The 18,909-nt window shown below is 41.8% G+C and overlaps 1 protein-coding gene across 5 annotated transcripts in view; it reads right to left on the bottom strand.

Moving 5' to 3' along the window:
* The window catches only part of nfatc2.S (nuclear factor of activated T cells 2 S homeolog), an 88,354-nt gene that overhangs the window by 31,103 nt on the left and 38,342 nt on the right, over positions 1-18,909 (bottom strand). For all 5 annotated transcript variants that reach the window (XM_041578374.1, XM_041578375.1, XM_018238177.2 and 2 more), the window contains exons 4-8: positions 14,162-14,364; positions 10,931-11,103; positions 9,437-9,577; positions 529-584; positions 3-129 (exon numbers count right to left, since the gene is read on the bottom strand). In XM_041578374.1, the coding sequence (XP_041434308.1) occupies positions 3-129; positions 529-584; positions 9,437-9,577; positions 10,931-11,103; positions 14,162-14,364 (700 nt within the window). The remainder of the gene's footprint in view (positions 1-2; positions 130-528; positions 585-9,436; positions 9,578-10,930; positions 11,104-14,161; positions 14,365-18,909) is intronic.

The raw sequence follows: 18,909 nt of genomic DNA on the forward strand, positions 1-18,909 counted from the left end.
ACCTGGGTGATAGGTGAAGTGCTGAGCCTGGCTACGTTTTCTTTTCCCATTGATGACGTAGAAATTCACTTTGACAGGAGAGGTGATGTGCTTGCTGCGATACTCTGGCACTTCCACGAAGAGCATGCTCTGAAACAAGTTATGGTTCCAATGTTGATTTATGTTTAATTATGGGAACTACACTAATAATTGTGACTGTGAAAGGCCTCAGGTTGAAGCAGGGTGATCGGCCCCCTCAATCCTAGGTATTAAGAGTGAGACCTTACTTTGGGGCAGTCTATAAAAACATGGGGATGAGTAAAGAGAGTGAGTGTACACATACCCAACTTTTGCTCATACCGTAACATAACTATGGTTAATATACTAACCTTGAATTAGGTGAAGTTTATTTTTATTCAGATTAGAGTGGCTTTAATTAGTTTTTTCCACGAATTGAAACAAGTGAGATATTTAATATTCTTATTATAGAGACAATTTATTATAGACAACATGGCTCTCTAACAAGAGAGCGCTGTCATTTTTACTCACCGGTTGGCTCTTGTCTTTATCTACTGTAGCCTCCATCTCCCAAATCTGTTGGCCATCTGAAAAAGATTTCAGATCATATCATCTTGGTTTTGATTCATCTGTGGCAGCATTAAAAGACAAGGAAACCCTGATTCGCCCGATATGTTAGCCCCCTAAGTTTGCTCATAGCCTGTACAGAGAGATCCCCTACAACTATGGCAGCATAGGTATTCCCTGTACTAAGCACAATTCAGCAGGAACATTCCCTAAGTTTGCTCATAGTCTGTACAGAGAGATCCCATAAAACTATGGCAGCATAGGTATTCCCTGTACTAAGCACAATTCAGCAGGAACAGCTCCTAAGTTTGCTCATAGTCTGTACAGAGAGATCCCATAAAACTATGGCAGCATAGGTATTCCCCTGTACTAAGCACAATTCAGCAGGAACAGTCCCCTAAATTTGCTCATAGTCTGTACAGAGAGACCCTATAAAACTATGGCAGCATAGGTATTCCCCTGTACTAAGCACAATTCAGCAGGAACAGTCCCCTAAATTTGCTCATAGTCTGTACAGAGAGACCCTATAAAACTATGGCAGCATAGGTATTCCCTGTACTAAGCACAGTTCAGCAGGAACAGCTCCTATGTTTGCTCATAGTCTGTACAGAGAGATCCCCTACAACTATAGCAGCATAGGTATTCCCCTGTACTAAGCACAATTCAGCAGGAACAGTCCCCTAAATTTGCTCATAGTCTGTACAGAGAGATCCCATAAAACTATGGCAGCATAGGTATTCCCCTGTACTAAGCACAATTCAGCAGGAACAGTCCCCTAAATTTGCTCATAGTCTGTACAGCAAGATCCCATAAAACTATGGCAGCATAGGTATTCCCCTGTACTAAGCACAATTCAGCAGGAACAGTCCCCCTAAGTTTGCTCATAGTCTGTACAGAGAGATCCCATAAAACTATGGCAGCATAGGTATTCCCCTGTACTAAGCACAATTCAGCAGGAACAGTCCCCTAAATTTGCTCATAGTCTGTACAGCGAGATCCCATAAAACTATGGCAGCATAGGTATTCCCCTGTACTAAGCACAATTCAGCAGGAACAGTCCCCCTAAGTTTGCTCATAGTCTGTACAGAGAGATCCCATAAAACTATGGCAGCATAGGTATTCCCCTGTACTAAGCACAATTCAGCAGGAACAGTCCCCCTAAGTTTGCTCATAGTCTGTACAGAGAGATCCCATAAAACTATGGCAGCATAGGTATTCCTCTGTACTAAGCACAATTCAGCAGGAACAGTCCCCCTAAGTTTGCTCATAGTCTGTACAGAGAGATCCCATAAAACTATGGCAGCATAGGTATTCCCCTGTACTAAGCACAATTCAGCAGGAACAGTCCCCCTAAGTTTGCTCATAGTCTGTACAGAGAGATACCATAAAACTATGGCAGCATAGGTATTCCCCAGTACTAAGCACAGTCCTGTAAGCATTTAGTGGCCCTGTTTACTCCTTATAGAGAATGAAAATAGACATTACTATTCCATAGTACAGGTAGGATTATCTGTTCCAACAGAGAAGTTAGACAAATTGCCTGCTGAGTTTGGCAGATCATAATCTGATATCTCACATAATCTGATATCTCACTGACAGCACAACAAGGAAAATCATGTGAAATACATAAAAGAGAAATGTACTTTTTGGCAGCAACAAGCCCCTGAATGGAATGTGTTATCAGAGGGCCCTGAATTGGATGAGATAAGGGTGGTGTAATATAACTGTGCTGGGGGAAAGGGAGCAGCCCCACTATACTCAGGATATAAAGTACGGGGATTAAGAGATTATACAAATCACAGGCAGAGAAGGTATAACACACTGGCTGTGACAGAGACAAGTGTTAAGTATTAGTCTAGAATCCCAGCATCGAAGGGTGGAAAATCGCCATAATGCAGCCAAAAAGCACACGCTGCTATTGCTAACGACTTCTTAATCTTAAATAAACTGTCAGAGTAATGAGTAGGGAAATATTGGCACATAACTGCCAGGTACTTCAGTGTATTATTGTACAAGTGTGGGGGGAAAACCAACATCAAGGAGCAGCAATTCTTTCCAGTACTTTTTTTGAAGTCAAAGTCCTGATTTATTACAACACTGGACATTATGCAATCATACTTTCCCTTTAGGGCTATTCCACACGGGGAGATAGCCACGCGTTTGCGGTCGCGGCGACAAAGCGCCGCGCCAGTCGCCGCGACCGGCGCAGGCGACAGTTTTGTATGGGCGCCTATGTAAAAACGCCTGTGCTAACCACACGAGGCGATGCGCTTTTCAACAGTCGCCTGAAAATGCCTCGCCGTGTGGACTAGCCCTTAAACAGGGAGTAGCCATACTGGTTAAGTCTGGTGATCCTACAGCAGAGAAGTCAACTTGTAAAATGGAAATTTGTGAGCGAGGCCAAAGCAGGGGGGCTCTATGACAACACTGTGCATGTGTACACCCCTTATGACATCACTGACCGCTAACTAAGGAAAACAATATAGCTCTTCTCTCCAACATGTATAAATACAAATATACAGAGAAGGAATGTTCTGGGCACACAATAAGCTATACCCTCATACTGTACTGTCTAAGGGAAACAATATGGCACCTCCTTCCCATATGTATAAATACAAATATACAGAGAAGGAATGTTCTGGGCACACAATAAGCTATACCCTCATACTGTACTGTCTAAGGGAAACAATATGGCACCTTCTTCCCATATGTATAAATACAAATATACAGAGAAGGAATGTTCTGGGCTCACAATAAGCTGTACCCTCATACTGTACTGTCTAAGGGAATCAATATGTCAGCTCCTTCCCATATGTATAAATATAAATATACAGAGAAGGAATGTTCTGGGCACACAATAAGCTAAACCCTCATACTGTACTGTCTAAGGGAAACAATATGGCACCTCCTTCCCATATGTATAAATACAAATATACAGAGAAGGAATGTTCTGGGCACACAATAAGCTACACCCTCATACTGCACTGTCTAAGGGAATCAATATGTCAGCTCCTTCCCATATGTATAAATATAAATATACAGAGAAGGAATGTTCTGGGCACACAATAAGCTATACCCTCATACTGTACTGTCTAAGGGAAACAATATGGCACCTCCTTCTCATGTGTATAAATACAAATATACAGAGAAGGAATGTTCTGGGCACACAATAAGCTATACCCTCATACTGTACTGTCTAAGCCAGGGAAACAATATGGCACCTCCTTCCCATGTGTATAAATACAAATATACAGAGAAGGAATGTTCTGGGCACAATAAGTTATATCCTCATACTGTACTGTCTTAAAAAATTAATATTACTTTCTCTTTAAAGTATGTTTTGCATCTGGGTCCCAGAACTCATTTGTGTTGATACATTTATTTTTGGCTCGGCTTCACACACAAATCAAATGCAATTGGATGATATTAAAGAGAGAGAGAAATAGTTCCGCCTTGCACTACAGAGCAAGACTCCTTCCTGTGCTGAACAGCTGAGGGCCTAGGTTTAGTCATGCTGGGAATCTGGAAGGGATGAAAATTCTGTTTTCATGAACAATCAGTGTTGCCCAGCAGCCCCGAGAGGGATTTTGAAATGTGCCATGAAAGGCCGGTATATCATGTATTGGTGCCACACGCTGAAGTACTGGAAATGAGATATTGAAGTACAGAATTCTGAATGCCATTAATACTGTTCAGCTATTGGACCTCAGAAATCCAGAAGTTGGTGCAATAATCTGCTCCTGTTATGTCTGTGCCCCATTGATATAATAATCTCTCTATTATATAATATTTTTTTGTGCTGCTATTGGAATGTGGACAGAGGATGCTGGGAGTTGTGGTAGTACAGCAGCAGGTATTTAGAAAATGTATAACTGTAGATTAAAGCCATCTCCATCTTTCTCCCTACCCCAAAGACGGTCCTCAAGGACGGTCCTCCTGATTTTGCTGACTGCAGCATCTTTAGCTTCAAAATCACGCCTGGCCCCTTTTAGCACAGACGAGTCCTCAGTATGATTAGAGATAGTTTATCAGCCTCACAATCACACCCAATTAGAACTTTTTTTTTTTTTTTTGCATATGTTTCCTCTATTTCCACTTTCCTGCTTTCTGTGGTCAGAACTTTATCTGGTGCCTTTATCTCTGCACTTAATGATTCAGTGTAATGTACAACACACAGTTAGTGGTTTCCCTGCTCACAGCAAGCCGACCACAAATGCACGATCAAAACTGCAAATTGCATTTAGGGCAGAGACTCACGCTGCTATTTTGGGAGATTAGTCGCCCATCGACAAATCGCTTTTTCTTCGGGCAACTAATCTCCCCGAACTGCCTTCCCGTAGGCTAGAATGTTAATCACCAGCGGGATGGCACTCGGATCGCTTCGCCTTTCCGAAGACGCCCGAAGTTTTCCTCGTGAGGCAACCTTGGGCGACTTCGGAAAACGAAGCATTCCGAGTGCCATCCTAGCCGGTGGGAAGGCAGCTCTGGGAGATTAGTCGCCCGAAGAAGAAGCGTTTTGTCTCTGAGCGACTAATCTCCCGAAATAGCAGCGCATGTCTCTGTCCTTAAGGTGTAAGAACTGGGAGCTATTGTTCAGCCAAATAAGTTCCATTATAAATGTGTCATTGAAGGCTTTCAGGTCAGGTTTAGACACTAGGGGGCAAATTCACTAAGATTCGTAGTTGCGCCAGGCGTAACTTCGCCGCACTTCGCCAGGCGTAGTTTCGCCAGCGCTTCGCAAATTCACTAAAATCCGAAGTTGCGCTCAGGGGTAGCGTAAGGTTGCGAAGTTGCGCTAGCGTTGATTCGCTAAGTAAAGCGAAGTTACGCTAGCGAAGGCTAATTTGCATACGGCGCCAAATTCAAATTTCAATGGAGGAATATGTATCAGCACTACAAATGGCTAGAAAAGCTTCAAAACACCAAATAAAAATTTTATTTTGCCCTACACATGTGCCCACTGTCTAGGTAAGTTGCCATGAGTCAGGAAATGTAGGGGGGAAGGAGGGGAGCCCCAAAAAATTTTTCGATCTTTTTCAGCCTATCACCCATAATGTAGAAAACACGACAGCGTTTTTTGGGACTTAAAAAAAATTTTGACTTTTTTTGAAGCAATCCCTATCTACTCTATTGCGCTTTGCCTGGTCTGAGGTGGCAAAGGAAGTCTAGCGTAAAAGGTAGCGTTCAGTACACTGCGCGCGTTAGTGAATTTGCGTAGTTACGTCGCTAGCGAAACTTTGCCAGGCGTAAGGGTGCGAAGTAAAACTAGCGAAACTACGCCAGCGTCCGTTAGTGAATTTGCGCAGTAACGAAAATGCCAAACGCTAGCGAAGTAACGCTAGCGTTCGGCGCTTTGGTGCTTAGTGAATTTGCCCCTAGGACTTGCCCGCTTACTATAAGCTGCTGCAGGGGTTTCAAGCTGAACACTGGAGTTCTTCAGAGCCTGTCCACCATCAATAACCGTATATGCAGTCTAAAGTCCTGGCCCAACTGTCTCCATCTTTTCCTACTACAAGTATGGGATCAGTTATCCAGAAAGCTCCAAATTACAGAAAAGCCGTCTCCCATAGATTTTATCCAAATAGCTCAAATGTTTATTAATAATAAGAATAATAAGAATAAAACAGTAGCTTGTACTTGATCCAAACTAAGATATAATTAATCCTTATTGGGAGAAAAACCAGCCTATAGGGTTTATTTAATGTTTATATGATTTTCTAGTAGACTTAAGGTATGATGATACAAATTACGGAAAGATCTGTTATCCAGAAAACCCCAGGTTTCAAGTATTCTGGATACCAGGTCCGATGCCTGTACCACGCTTTGCACAGATTCTATTACGTGCAGACCCCAAGGCCATCACTCCCTAAAGTCAGCTTTGCATGTTCCTTAGAGCATTACTTAAGATTCATATATAACGGGAATAGCAAAAGCAGGGGAAGCAAAGATTCTGCAGCCGCTCTCGAGTGAGCTTTGTATTGACATGGCAGCTGGGACACCATCAGTCTTTTTGGCCCCCGAATGGTGTGAATGAAATTCAGGCTTCGGGTCATGTGAATATTTCACCCAGAGAAGCGGCGTGTAATAAAATGAGTCACTGGGAGACGATGACTAAGGAGGGAGAGAAGGGAATTTCTATTCCTCCAGCCAATGCTTTATATCATGCCTTTCAGCAGGTGAGGGGTTATGCTCTCTGTACAGCTTCTTCCAGAAGTTTTCTTGCACAATAAATTATCAAAATATATTTTGTATATCTTGTAAAGAAAAAAATTTCTTGGACTTTGTGACTTCTGTATTCTCTGCACTGCTGGTTCTGATTCCTGAAACAGTAAACAGTGACAGAGGTCCTATCTGATCCCCATTGTAAGCAGCAGTCCTGTCCTGCTTTATGGCAGCTGAGATTCTAGCTATCTGTATAACAGAGCATTCTGTCCCAGTGGCTGCACAGACCCTATCTGATCCCCATTGTAAGCAGCAGTCCTGTCCTGCTTTATGGCAGCTGAGATTCTAGCTATCTGTATAACAGAGCATTCTGTCCCAGTGGCTGCACAGATCCTATCTGATCCCCATTGTAAGCAGCAGTCCTGTCCTGCTTTATGGCAGCTGAGATTCTAGCTATCTGTATAACAGAGCATTCTGTCCCAGTGGCTGCACAGATCCTATCTGATCCCCATTGTAAGCAGCAGTCCTGTCCTGCTTTATGGCAGCTGAGATTCTAGCTATCTGTATAACAGAGCATTCTGTCCCAGTGGCTGCACATATCCTATCTGATCCCCATTGTAAGCAGCAGTCCTGTCCTGCTTTATGGCAGCTGAGATTCTAGCTATCTGTATAACAGAACATTCTGTCCCAGTGGCTGCACAGATCCTATCTGATCCCCATTGTAAGCAGCAGTCCTGTCCTGCTTTATGGCTGAGACTCTAGCTATCTGCAGGGTCGGACTGGGGGACCGGGGCCTACCGGGACTGCTGTCCAGGGCCCCCCTCCAGCCCCCCTGCCCACCTACTGCAATGCTTGCTCGGCGCCACTTGGTGCTCATGCGTGAACTATGCCACGCCGATGTGCAAACTGCATGCACTATGCGCATGCGCAAACATCGATGCGTGGAGCGGAAGAAATTTTTTTGTGCAATCCCAAATATCGGGTGAGGGGGTCTGGCCCAACGCCGGGCCAGTCCGGCACTGGCTATCTGTATAACAGAACATTCTGTCCCGGTTGCTGCACAGATCATGTCTGATCCCCATTGTAAGCAGCAGTCCTGCCCTGCTTTATGGCTGAGATTCTAGCTATCTGTATAACAGAACATTCTGTCCCAGTGGCTGCACAGATCCTATCTGATCCCCATTGTAAGCAGCAGTCCTGCCCTGCTTTATGGCTGAGATTCTAGCTATCTGTATAACAGAACATTCTGTCCCAGTGGCTGCACAGATCCTATCTGATCCCCATTGTAAGCAGCAGTCCTGTCCTGCTTTATGGCTGTGATTCTAGCTATCTGTATAACAGAGCATTCTGTCCCAGTGGCTGCACAGATCCTATCTGATCCCCAATGTAAGCAGCAATCCTGCCCTGCTTTATGGCAGCTGAGATTCTAGCTATCTGTATAAAAGAGCATTCTGTTCCAGTGGCTGCACAGATCCTATCTGATCCCCATTGTAAGCAGCAGCCCTGCCCTGCTTTATGGCTGAGATTCTAGCTATCTGTATAACAGAACATTCTGTCCCAGTGGCTGCACAGATCCTATCTGATCCCCATTGTAAGCAGCAGTCCTGTCCTGCTTTATGGCAGCTGAGATTCTAGCTATCTGTATAACAGAGCATTCTGTCCCAGTGGCTGCACAGATCCTATCTGATTCCCATTGTAAGCAGCAGTCCTGCCCTGCTTTATGGCCCAGAGGCTGGATTGGAAGTGATTAAAAAAGCATTTATTCAATAAAAGAAAATGGCCCAGAACTACATAACAATGAACATTTTTTCATAAAGGGGAAGCCCAGGGATGATAATATTGCTTTAAAATACATGGTTGCTTAGCAGAAAAGTCAAGGCCAGGCTGATTTCCATGTGCGCCCCCATACAGAGGGCTGTGCCAGAAAGCTCAGGCAAATTGTGGATTCCTCTCTGTTAATGAAGATTTACCATCTGTAAAATTCCAATGCATTGTGTCATGCAGGGAACCTTCCAAAACACTGGATTCCACCCTGATTCACACAGTTTGTTACAGCTATGGTAACTGACTTGCAGGAGCTCTTAGATTTTTTCCTGTTTGGTCGTGTTTAGATGGGGATATCCCAGTGACCTCACGCCACGTAAGTCTATTTGTTGTGCGACTGCCAGAAAGTGTCGGATTCCCCCCCAGAATCCACAACAGCTCAATAGAAACACAATAAAAATATAATATAACAGGTCTGTAACTAGGCACTTGAAGGCAGTGCTCTGGAGAGCAGGATAGGGGCAGAAGTAACTGCTCGACTTCAGCGGTAGAAAGAGTGTAAGAAAACTCAGTAATATACCAAAATATCTTGATAAAGAAGCCCTATAAAACAGTTATTGTTTCCTATATCCATGATTGGCCAAGGATACTGACACATTATTAAAAAACACATGGGTTTTCACCAGGTGTGATGTGATTTTGTGTGGACGACCCCTTTAGAAGGTCAGTTCTTGAAGTTAAGGGTTCCCTTTAGGTCTTTAAAAAGCCCTCCCCCCGAAAAAAGGAAGGGGCTAATTTCAGTAACGTTAATGAATCAAAAATGGGGGACCAAATGATCAATGACCTGGATTTGATACACATATGAGGGACATAGGTTACACCAGAACTTTAAAGCCTGAGTGGTTCCACAGATCAGCTGAAAGGACACCCTCCGCAGATTACCTACCTGAAGTCTTCTCTGTGAATACAACTTTGGACTCGGCTGTGAAGTTCTGGCCACTGAGAATCATCTGTTGCCCACCGTACACCAGGCAACTGTGAATATCCTGCCTCTCCACCATGGGGAGCTCATGAGCAGATCTTTGGGCTGAAAAGAAATGCACACAAGATAGTTTGATATTCGGCAACACAAGTGTTCCATTGGGTATTGCATGATTTTGGTTAAGAACTTGGCTGTAATAAGATACACCCAGAAGAAATAACAACTTGCATATTGGTGTTGTCTCCTACTAATTTTCCAAGGCCACGCCTAAATAGACAACTATGGTCATTAGTTCTAAATTACTATTAATCTGCCCACAACATGAAGATCAAAATAGGAGATGGTGCAAGGCCAACAAGTGCACTATAAGGAGATCTTCCAGGTTCCACTGGGTCTTCTAATCCACTAGACACTTGCTTGAAAGGTACTATGGGTGTAGTAGTTTGACATCTGGATGTGAAGTCCAATTGTAGCCTTGTGTGCTCCAGGGCTTGACCACCATCAGTCTAATTTGCACTCTAGAGCCCTGAACAAGCAAGACTTATGGCAAACTGAACAGGGCTAAATATGTTTTCAGTGCAATAGAAACTTTTATGGTAGTACCATCTGCAACCAACCTATGGCAGCTCTGCTTTTTAGGAGCCTACGCAAGAGTAATTTGGAAGTGAGGAAAGGACATAGAAGAGAAGAAAATTGAATAAGGAATGGAAGGGGTGCAAAAATGAAATGGGGATGCAAGAGAGTAAAAACGATTATAGGGCAATGGGTTTGGGATTTTTCACAGCCTCCCTTTCCAAACCAGCCCTAAAATCCCGGTCATTTAGGGCTTTTCCTCTGCAGTGGGAGCTAGAACATTGGGAAACAAACCCTTTCCAGCCTTCTTATTCATAATGGAATGTTAATGACTTCCTATCTCAGGAGTCAGGGTAGAAGCACTCATTTCACTATACACTAAAAGTATTGGTATTCATAGATCATAACATTTATTATATTCAAGGACTGGCTTCTCCAAAAAAGACATGTTTATATAGTGAATAAAGTATTACCCCCTATTGCAAAATATAAGAATATTATAAGTCAACGAGGAGTTCCATAACCATATAAAAGAACGAGGCCGAAGGCCAATTGATTTTACACTGGTCACAGAACTCCGAAGTTACTTCTAAAATCCTCATATTTTCCAACAAGGGGTACTTTATTTATTATAATACACAAGTTTTAGTGAGTCATGTGACAAGAATGACATCATTAAGCTCTGTTTATAATTGATGACATCACTAAGAGCTGTTTAGAAGGATAACATTTACAGGATATTCATGGCTTTTGTGTATTATATAAATAAATTAAAAAAATTAAAAAAAACAAAGCCAGTGTATATCTGTATTTATAATATGTACCAATTATGGTGAGGATGAACATTATTATATAAGTCTTAAAATGTTGCCCCACTGAACTTACAGCATTCAATAGGGTTGGAAGCCACTTGCAGGGACACAATCCGACCATTTGCCTCTGGAATGTGGACTCGGAAAACTAAACGCACCCTTGTGTTCTTCCGCCCAATGTCAGTCTCTCCTTTCCTCAGCTCGATGTCTGCATTCTTTAATTTCAGGATCCCTGCACAGTCAGTTCTATGGGAAAATGATCAATATTTATTAAGAGGTGCAACCCTGACACCCCCAAACTGATCAAACAGTTTGGTAAAACGGTAAACACTGTGTGAGGGTTAAAGTATGCTTCTAATAACCCAAAGCAGCCAATAAGACCATCATGTTGACCGGTAGAGTGCATTTAGAATAATAAAAGGAGACTGCTGATTGGTTGGTGTGAATTACTCAAGTGTTTCAGGAGTCAGAACCAGCCAGATAAATTAGATTGCTTAGAAAAGAATTGCAATAGTGAGCAATTCATTTTTGCCAGTAGATAAGTTTGAGCTGTCCATATTCAAAGTGAATGGATATAAAAAGTTAAATAAAATATACACGTTGTAAAAGAGAAATAGTGTATGTGGAAAAATGCTTTTCAGACTGTTCTCCCAAATAAGCCGTTAAAGTGTGGTATTTTTAACAACTCCCCTATAATGTGCTATTAAATACAGCCGGCAGTGCTGAGGGAGCTGGGAGTCTTTTTCTTCAATGGTATAAAGAACAGGCAGGTTGTTCGGATAAGAGGCTGAAGTTTGGAGCTTTCCCTCTGGTCACTGCTGTAAAACGCAAACTAACTGTGCATTCCCACCAGGCCACACCAATAAGATTACTTCGCCAGACCATGAATAAAATCCCATCTGCTTTTTGCAGAAGTCTGAGAAGCAGAGTTTTTATGGGCAGGCAAATACCATTATAACATTTATATACTATGATTCATAGTCTCGTAAATAGCCATGATGCCCAAGTTGTATTTCATTTACATTCTGTTTAATTTCTGGTAGGTGGGAAAAGAGCAGGCTCCTCTTAGCGAGACTAGATTGACTTAGGAAATCCACTTTGAGTATTGGCCAGATACAGTAGGTTTCCTTTAGTTCCCCAACTTAAATATTGACCAGCTACAGTAGGTTTCCTCTAGTTCCCCAACTTGAGTATCGGCCAGCTACAGTAGTTTCCTCTAGTTCTCCAACTTGAGTATTGGCCAGCTACAGTAGTTTCCTCTAGTTCTCCAACTTGAGTATCGGCCGGCTACAGTAGGTTTCCTTTAGTTCCCCAACTTGAGTATCAGCCAGCTACAGTAGGTTTCCTTTAGTTCCCCAACTTGAGTATCGGCCAGCTAAAGTAGGTTTCCTCTAGTTCCCCAACTTGAGTATAGGCCAACTACAGTAGGTTTCCTCTAGTTCCCCAATTTGAGTATCAGCCAGCTACAGTAGGTTTCCTCTAGTTCCCCAACTTGAATATTGGCCAGCTCCAATAGGTATCCTCTAGTTCTCCAACTTGATTATTGGGCAGCTACAGTAGGTTTCTTCTAGTTCTCCAACTTGAATATCGGCCAGCTACATTAGGTTTCCTCTAGTTCCCCAACTTGAGTCTCGGCCTGCTACAGTAGGTATCCTCTAGTTCTCCAACTTGAGCATCAACAACCTGTAGTCATTTCCCAGAAAACTCTAAGGAAAAAAATCTGTCCCTGGATATTTTGCCTGTCCCAAAAGACAATGAAGTTCCTCTCAAATAGAAGCTCTCATCACAACATCAGTTAGCATACAGCCTCACTACCTTCACTGTGAAGAACAATTTCAAAGAACAGCTTAGTTCCTCAAGTCTAAAAGGGGTGGCTTCTGTGTTTTTTTTTTTCTGTATGGAAAAAGATCCTCCACACTTGTATATAATGTTTTCTTAATGTACTTCTAAAGAGTAATCATGTCCCCTCAGAAGCATCTTTTCTCCAGAGAAGAGAAAACAACTCAAACCTTGATAGTCTTTCCTCCTAATTGGATTCTTCTATTCCTTTTACAAGTTAAGTTGCCCGTCTCTGCACCCTTTCCAGCTCATTATTATACTGATGGCTGGCACCCAAAAATACTTCATACTCAAGGTAAGTTTGTACCAGGGTTATATAAAGAGGTAAAAGCATGATTTACTACTAGAGTAAATGCCCACTTTATACCAGAGAACTTCTAGTTTTACACAAATTAGTATCATCAGAAAAAAGAGATAGGACTTATATTTTGAACCTCAAGGTAATTTATGAACCAGTTAAAAAGCAAAAGACAAGGATAAACCCTTGAGGCACTGGTCCCAACTAGAAAACGATCCTTGTATGAATGCAAACAATAGTTTTAAGTAGATGTTCCATTTGGCAAAAAGACCCCTTGCCCCAAGAATACTGTATAATAGATCCAATACTCAAATGAGCATCTTTCAGCTGTAGTTGATCACCTCTAGACAATCAACGTCAGTATTCACCAGCCATAGTTGCCTATAGATCTTTCAGTTCATTATTAACCAGCTAAAACAGATTGGCTTTAGTTATCGAACACGAGCATATCTCGGCTATAGCATATTGCGTCTAGATTCCTTATGAGCATTAACCGTGAACAGTAAATTGTACAAAAGATTGTACATTGCCTTTAGAAACTTAAATTAAAGTATCCAGTATCCACCACAAATTTGCTAGATGCTTAGGTTCTTTAGTAACCACGGGCTCAATATACTGGTTTTGGAATCCTAATTTAAGTATCCGCCAAGAATTAGATTCTCAATTTGAGAGTCCAGCAACTACAATAGATTACATTTATACCCAACTCCATTATTATCTACAACAGATTGTCTCTAAATGATCTATAGAAGATTGCTACTAGACTTCTAACTTCAGTATTCACCATGGACTAAAGATACCGAAGGATTATCCAGCAACTTCGCGGCTTTGACTCTGAGCCAAACTAAGTATCCCTAGAGCCAGTAGATCTGCTCTAGAATCTGAGTATATAACCTCTAGATACCCAACTTGAATATCCATTAGCTACACCAGATTGCCTCTAATTACCTAGTTTAATTATCCACTAGCTACAACAGATCTCTCTAATTTAACGTGTATCCACCAGCTACGAAATATTCCCCAGAGAGTATTGAGACTAGTTGACTAACTAGAATATCTACTAGCTATAGTAGATCACGTTTACACACTTAACTTAAGCATGGTCCAGGAACATTAGAAAATTTTTTTTTTTACAACAGCTGTTCTATACAGATAAACACTACTTACATTGCCCTCATATTGTTCTTGGGTTCCAGAGGCATCTCCAGCACTTTGCTGTTGCCAATAATTTTCTCGTAGCTGGTGGTGGTCACGGTCTTTCCAGTGATGCGGTGCACTTGATAGAACGCATGAGGCTTTAAAATCCGATCATCTGCTGTCCCAATGAAGATTTGAAGGGCCAAAGGCTTATTTTCCATATAGCCATTAAGCTGTAGGGTGGGAAATAAACCTTACTTGTTTCGGATGCACAGAATGACATTAAAAAACAAAACATTTCAGCCTTTGCCAACAACTTATTTCTTGTAATTTCAGGCCTGGCATTGTGTGTGATGTGTCATAACAGGGTTCATGCAACAATTAGTATTAAAGGGGAAGATTTACTTATGGACTTAAATGATGATGCTTAGTTATTCAAGCAACTGGATTATCTTCTTTTGGTTTTTTTTTGCCTTTCTATAAGTGTTGAGGAGGAAAGTGCTTCTTGAGCACTAGTAATGCTAGGATCAGGCTAATGCCATATTCTGTTTTATATCTTCCTGTCCTAAAAAAAACAATGAATGAACACCAAAAAAAAGTTTCCTTCTCTAGGGCCAATGTAGGGTTGGACTGGCCCACCAGTGCACTGGAAAAAATCCCAGTGGACCCCACTGGCCGGTCTTATCCAACTTCATAACACTAGTACATGTACAACCAGACTTTCATTACTTATTTATATCTATACTAATTCATCTCATGTGTGCATTTGTATTGACCTCTACTACTCCCCTGGTGGTGGTATGTAGCTGGTCAGATATTGTTTTTTTTTTAACCTAACCCAAATAAAAATGTGCCACTTCCTAGCCCAGTCTGAAGACCTTGTCTACTTGATGACTCACACCCAACCTGACTCTTTTCTGATGATTCATATAAGGGTGGGATCAGCCCCCATGGGGATTGGGTCTCCACTATAACATCTTCAAGGCTTTGCTTGGAAGTTTTAAATGGTTGAACCTGCATCAGGGGCTCAACAGGGGCCTGAACCCACCCAACCTGAGGGATTTAGGTCAACATAATACGAGTAAGGGAGGATTGCTTATGAACTTGTGGACACTTGAGGTGAGTTTCTTTGGTGGGCCCCATGTTTTTCAGTCAAACACTGGGCACATGATATTCCAAGAGAGACTACCTTGCAGTCAAAATGCCCCCAACCACATGTGCAGGTGCCACTCTAAGAGCATCAGCCACCAACAAAGGAGGAGCAAGCATAATTTATACTGTCCCAAGTTCACTTAAGAAACAAAATAGCCTTTAAGGCAAAATTTAATCCGTACAATCCATACCACAGACCGTTGTTCCTGTAACAAACTATATATTAAATTGCCAATTTCTGCAGTCTGGAAAAATGTGATCACCCTGGAGGTTTCTACCATCTAAGTCACATATTTCTGTAGATTTGCCCGTAAGTATAAAACATGACATTCCAGCGCATTACCCGTATTCAGCAGACAAGTTTTTGTTTTTTTTTTTAAACTCCTCTGCAGAATTTTGGGACTCATTTCCCATCATGCAACACTCACTGGGTAAAAAAAATAATAAATAATGGCTTGACTGTAGTATTGACACTGTTGCATTGTGCTCCGTTCCAGACAGTGTTCATTCTGACGGTGAATATTGCTAGTCAGGAAATGTCGCTCTTTCCATAAAAACAAATTAACCTGAATTTCAATAAAACACAAAACCAGTCCTGCTCCACTGACATTTATTTAAGAGAATCGCCTAGAGACGCCCGCCTCTAATGAAGTGGCAGATGTTCTCATATTTACCTTTTTTTGGGGCACTGGTAAGGCATGCTACAATGTGTTCCTGTGCCATTTGCTCATGTTGGCAATGGCTTGGCTTGTCTGGCAGCAGAGTAATTGCCGATTTAAGGCATACAATAATGTTTCAATATTGGAAGCCATTGAATTGATAGGGTCCATCTTACCATAGCAACCAAGCAGTGGTGTAATGGGAGACTGAAAGATAAATAGTAGAGGGTCCGAATAGACAATAGATAATTAAAACGGATGGTATTTTAGAGGTGGAGGTACCAAAAGTCTTACAGGAGGAGGGGCGGGGAGTCTGTGACTCAAACAGTGGGCTGGATTAGACCTCTTTAATGGCATATTACAGTTGGGAGGAACAGGAAGCTTAACTAAAGCATTGGCACAACTAGAACACTGCTAATGACAGCATGGAGAGGTGGTGGAAGAGGAATATAACTGAAGCAGTGGGCTGGACTCTGATTGCAGTTTATGGAGTCTGTAACTCAAACAGTGGGCTGTACTAGATATATTTAATGGCCGCTTACAGAGGGAGGAACTAAAACAGTGGGCTGGACTAGAAAGCCTTAATGGCAGCTTAGAGGGGTAGAAAAATCAAGCAGTAGGCTATACTTGAACAATTTGATGACAATTTACAGGAGGAGGGAAAAGGAGTCTGTAAATTAAGCAATGAGCTGGATTAGAACCTTTAATGGCAATTTACAGTGGGAGGAACAGGAAGTATAAATGGAGCAGTGGATAGGACCAGAAGTCCTTGATGGAATCTTATAGTGGGAGGGGCAGGGAGTCACTGACTCAAGCAGTGGGCTGGACTATATCTTTTTGATAGCCTCCTATATGGTGTGGCACGGGATGTATAACAAGCAATGGGTGAGAACAGAACTCTGATAGCAGCAAACAGGGGGACGGACAGGAAGTATAATTGAAGCAGTGGGCTGGACTAGAACTCTTTAATGGCAACTCAAGTAGTGGAACTCTTTAATTCAAGCTAAAGACTTCACCAGAGGATATATAGAGAGGGCATAGGATGCCCGTAAATTTAGATTAGAAGGTGGCAGGACAAAGACATTCTGATGAAGTCTAAAGGAGAAGTTACAAATGTAATTTAACTCAAACACTGGGTAGGGTGAGAACACTCTAATTCCAGCGGGAGGAGCATTAATACATTACATAAGTAGTCATTTTGGTCAGAATATGCTTATGGTAGGGAGTATTTAACGCAAGAAGTGGGCCAGACTAGAATGTTACGGTGGCAGATAAGGAGGCAAAGAGAAAGCAGGAGATTATTCAAAAACACCTTTGTTCTAAAGAACCAGAAACTGTAAAATTTTGCAGCTCTCTTGTGTGTTTCAGATATAAAGAGGATTTTCATTATCCTGACACCCTCCAAAGATATTTGTTTAACAAGCAGACCCTGTGGCTGCGCCGAGAGCGGCCGTGAAATGCTGACCGTGGATATGTGGTTGATTCACACAACCACAGAGAGATCAGTGTGGGAGGCCATGACAGCCAGTGGCTCCCAAAGAAAGACTCTCCTCACCACTTGGGAATGGTCTTATACCCCAAGGCAAATATCTAGGTTGCAGATCAGTATGTATCATTAATCCTCATAATAAATTATCTGATGGCAAAGTCAAAATGAACTTTCTTCTAATATATTTCCTGGAGATGTCACATCTGGAAAAACACAACTGAAGACAGAACTTACATGTACTAATTTACCCTTTATTGCAAATGCAAAGCTTATTGGAGTGCATCAAGCACAAAAAGACCCAAAGCAGCCCTAATTGGATACCTTATAGCCCTAGTCCAGTAAACCACATCAGAGATCGGAATTCAGATATTTCCATGAGCAATGCTTCTCAAACTGTGGGATGGCATCTCTAGAAGAGGCCCAGGCCATTATTATATGGTCCAGTTGCAACTTTTACAATGTTAACCTAATACATTACTTATGAGGGTAATGTTGTAAAAGTTGCAACTGGACAATGTAATAATGACATTAAGTTTGCCCAGGTGCAGTAACCATAGCAACCAATCAGCAGGTAACCATCTCATGTAATGCTTTTAATACATATGGGGGTATAGGTATGAATAAGCCTATTGTTTAAGGCAACTATAGAGTTATTTATGGGAAAAACCAAAGTTCTGTTTCAGTTAGTTTTTGGGTTTACCTGTGTGATCCAACGTTGGACCAGGGAACTCACTCTTTAGGTCCAACTCACTCATCCAGTGTAGGTTTAAGTCCCTTATATGATCCAGTGTTGGGCCCCCCTCTCTTCTTATAAGTGTAGGTTCAAGCCCCCTGTGTGATCCAGTGCTGGACCAGGGACTCCTCGTCACCATCATATCAGTCACCATGATATAGTCCCAAGAACATATAGAACTGCCAATAGGTGTTCACTCAACATCTTGCTCTAACTGACCTTACAGGGCATCAAAGAAAATCTTTGAGGGCGTATAAACACTGATACCACATCATAGCCTAGTTGGCTTGTGCCAGACTCCCGTTCACTATTACTGGAAGCTTCACACTGCAATAAGAGATCTTCCCGTTCAATGTGCAATATCCCATAGTCAACAGAAACAAGATCTATAGCAGGAGTGCCCATACTTTAGTAATGGTCTACGTTAAGTGATGTTATCCTACATCCATAATATCACTGTTAGCATTCTGTTACATGGAAAATATTACTCAAATATTATATTGATTTATGAGATAATTTATATTACTATATTTAAAAAACCAACTATTTCTTATGTAGCTTTCAAAGAAAAAATATCTAAATGAAAAGAATAAAACAGAAGGTCAATTTAGTCAAGTTTGTTGACAGTGTCTTGAGATCTACTGATCACCAACTAAAGGTCTACTGGTAGATCCGAGCTACCTTTTGGGCACCCCTGATCTATAGAATATTCAACTGAACATGGTATTATATGTACTCACATTCA

The sequence above is a fragment of the Xenopus laevis genome, chromosome 9_10S (genome assembly GCF_017654675.1).
Source record: "Xenopus laevis strain J_2021 chromosome 9_10S, Xenopus_laevis_v10.1, whole genome shotgun sequence".
NCBI lineage: Eukaryota > Metazoa > Chordata > Amphibia > Anura > Pipidae > Xenopus > Xenopus laevis.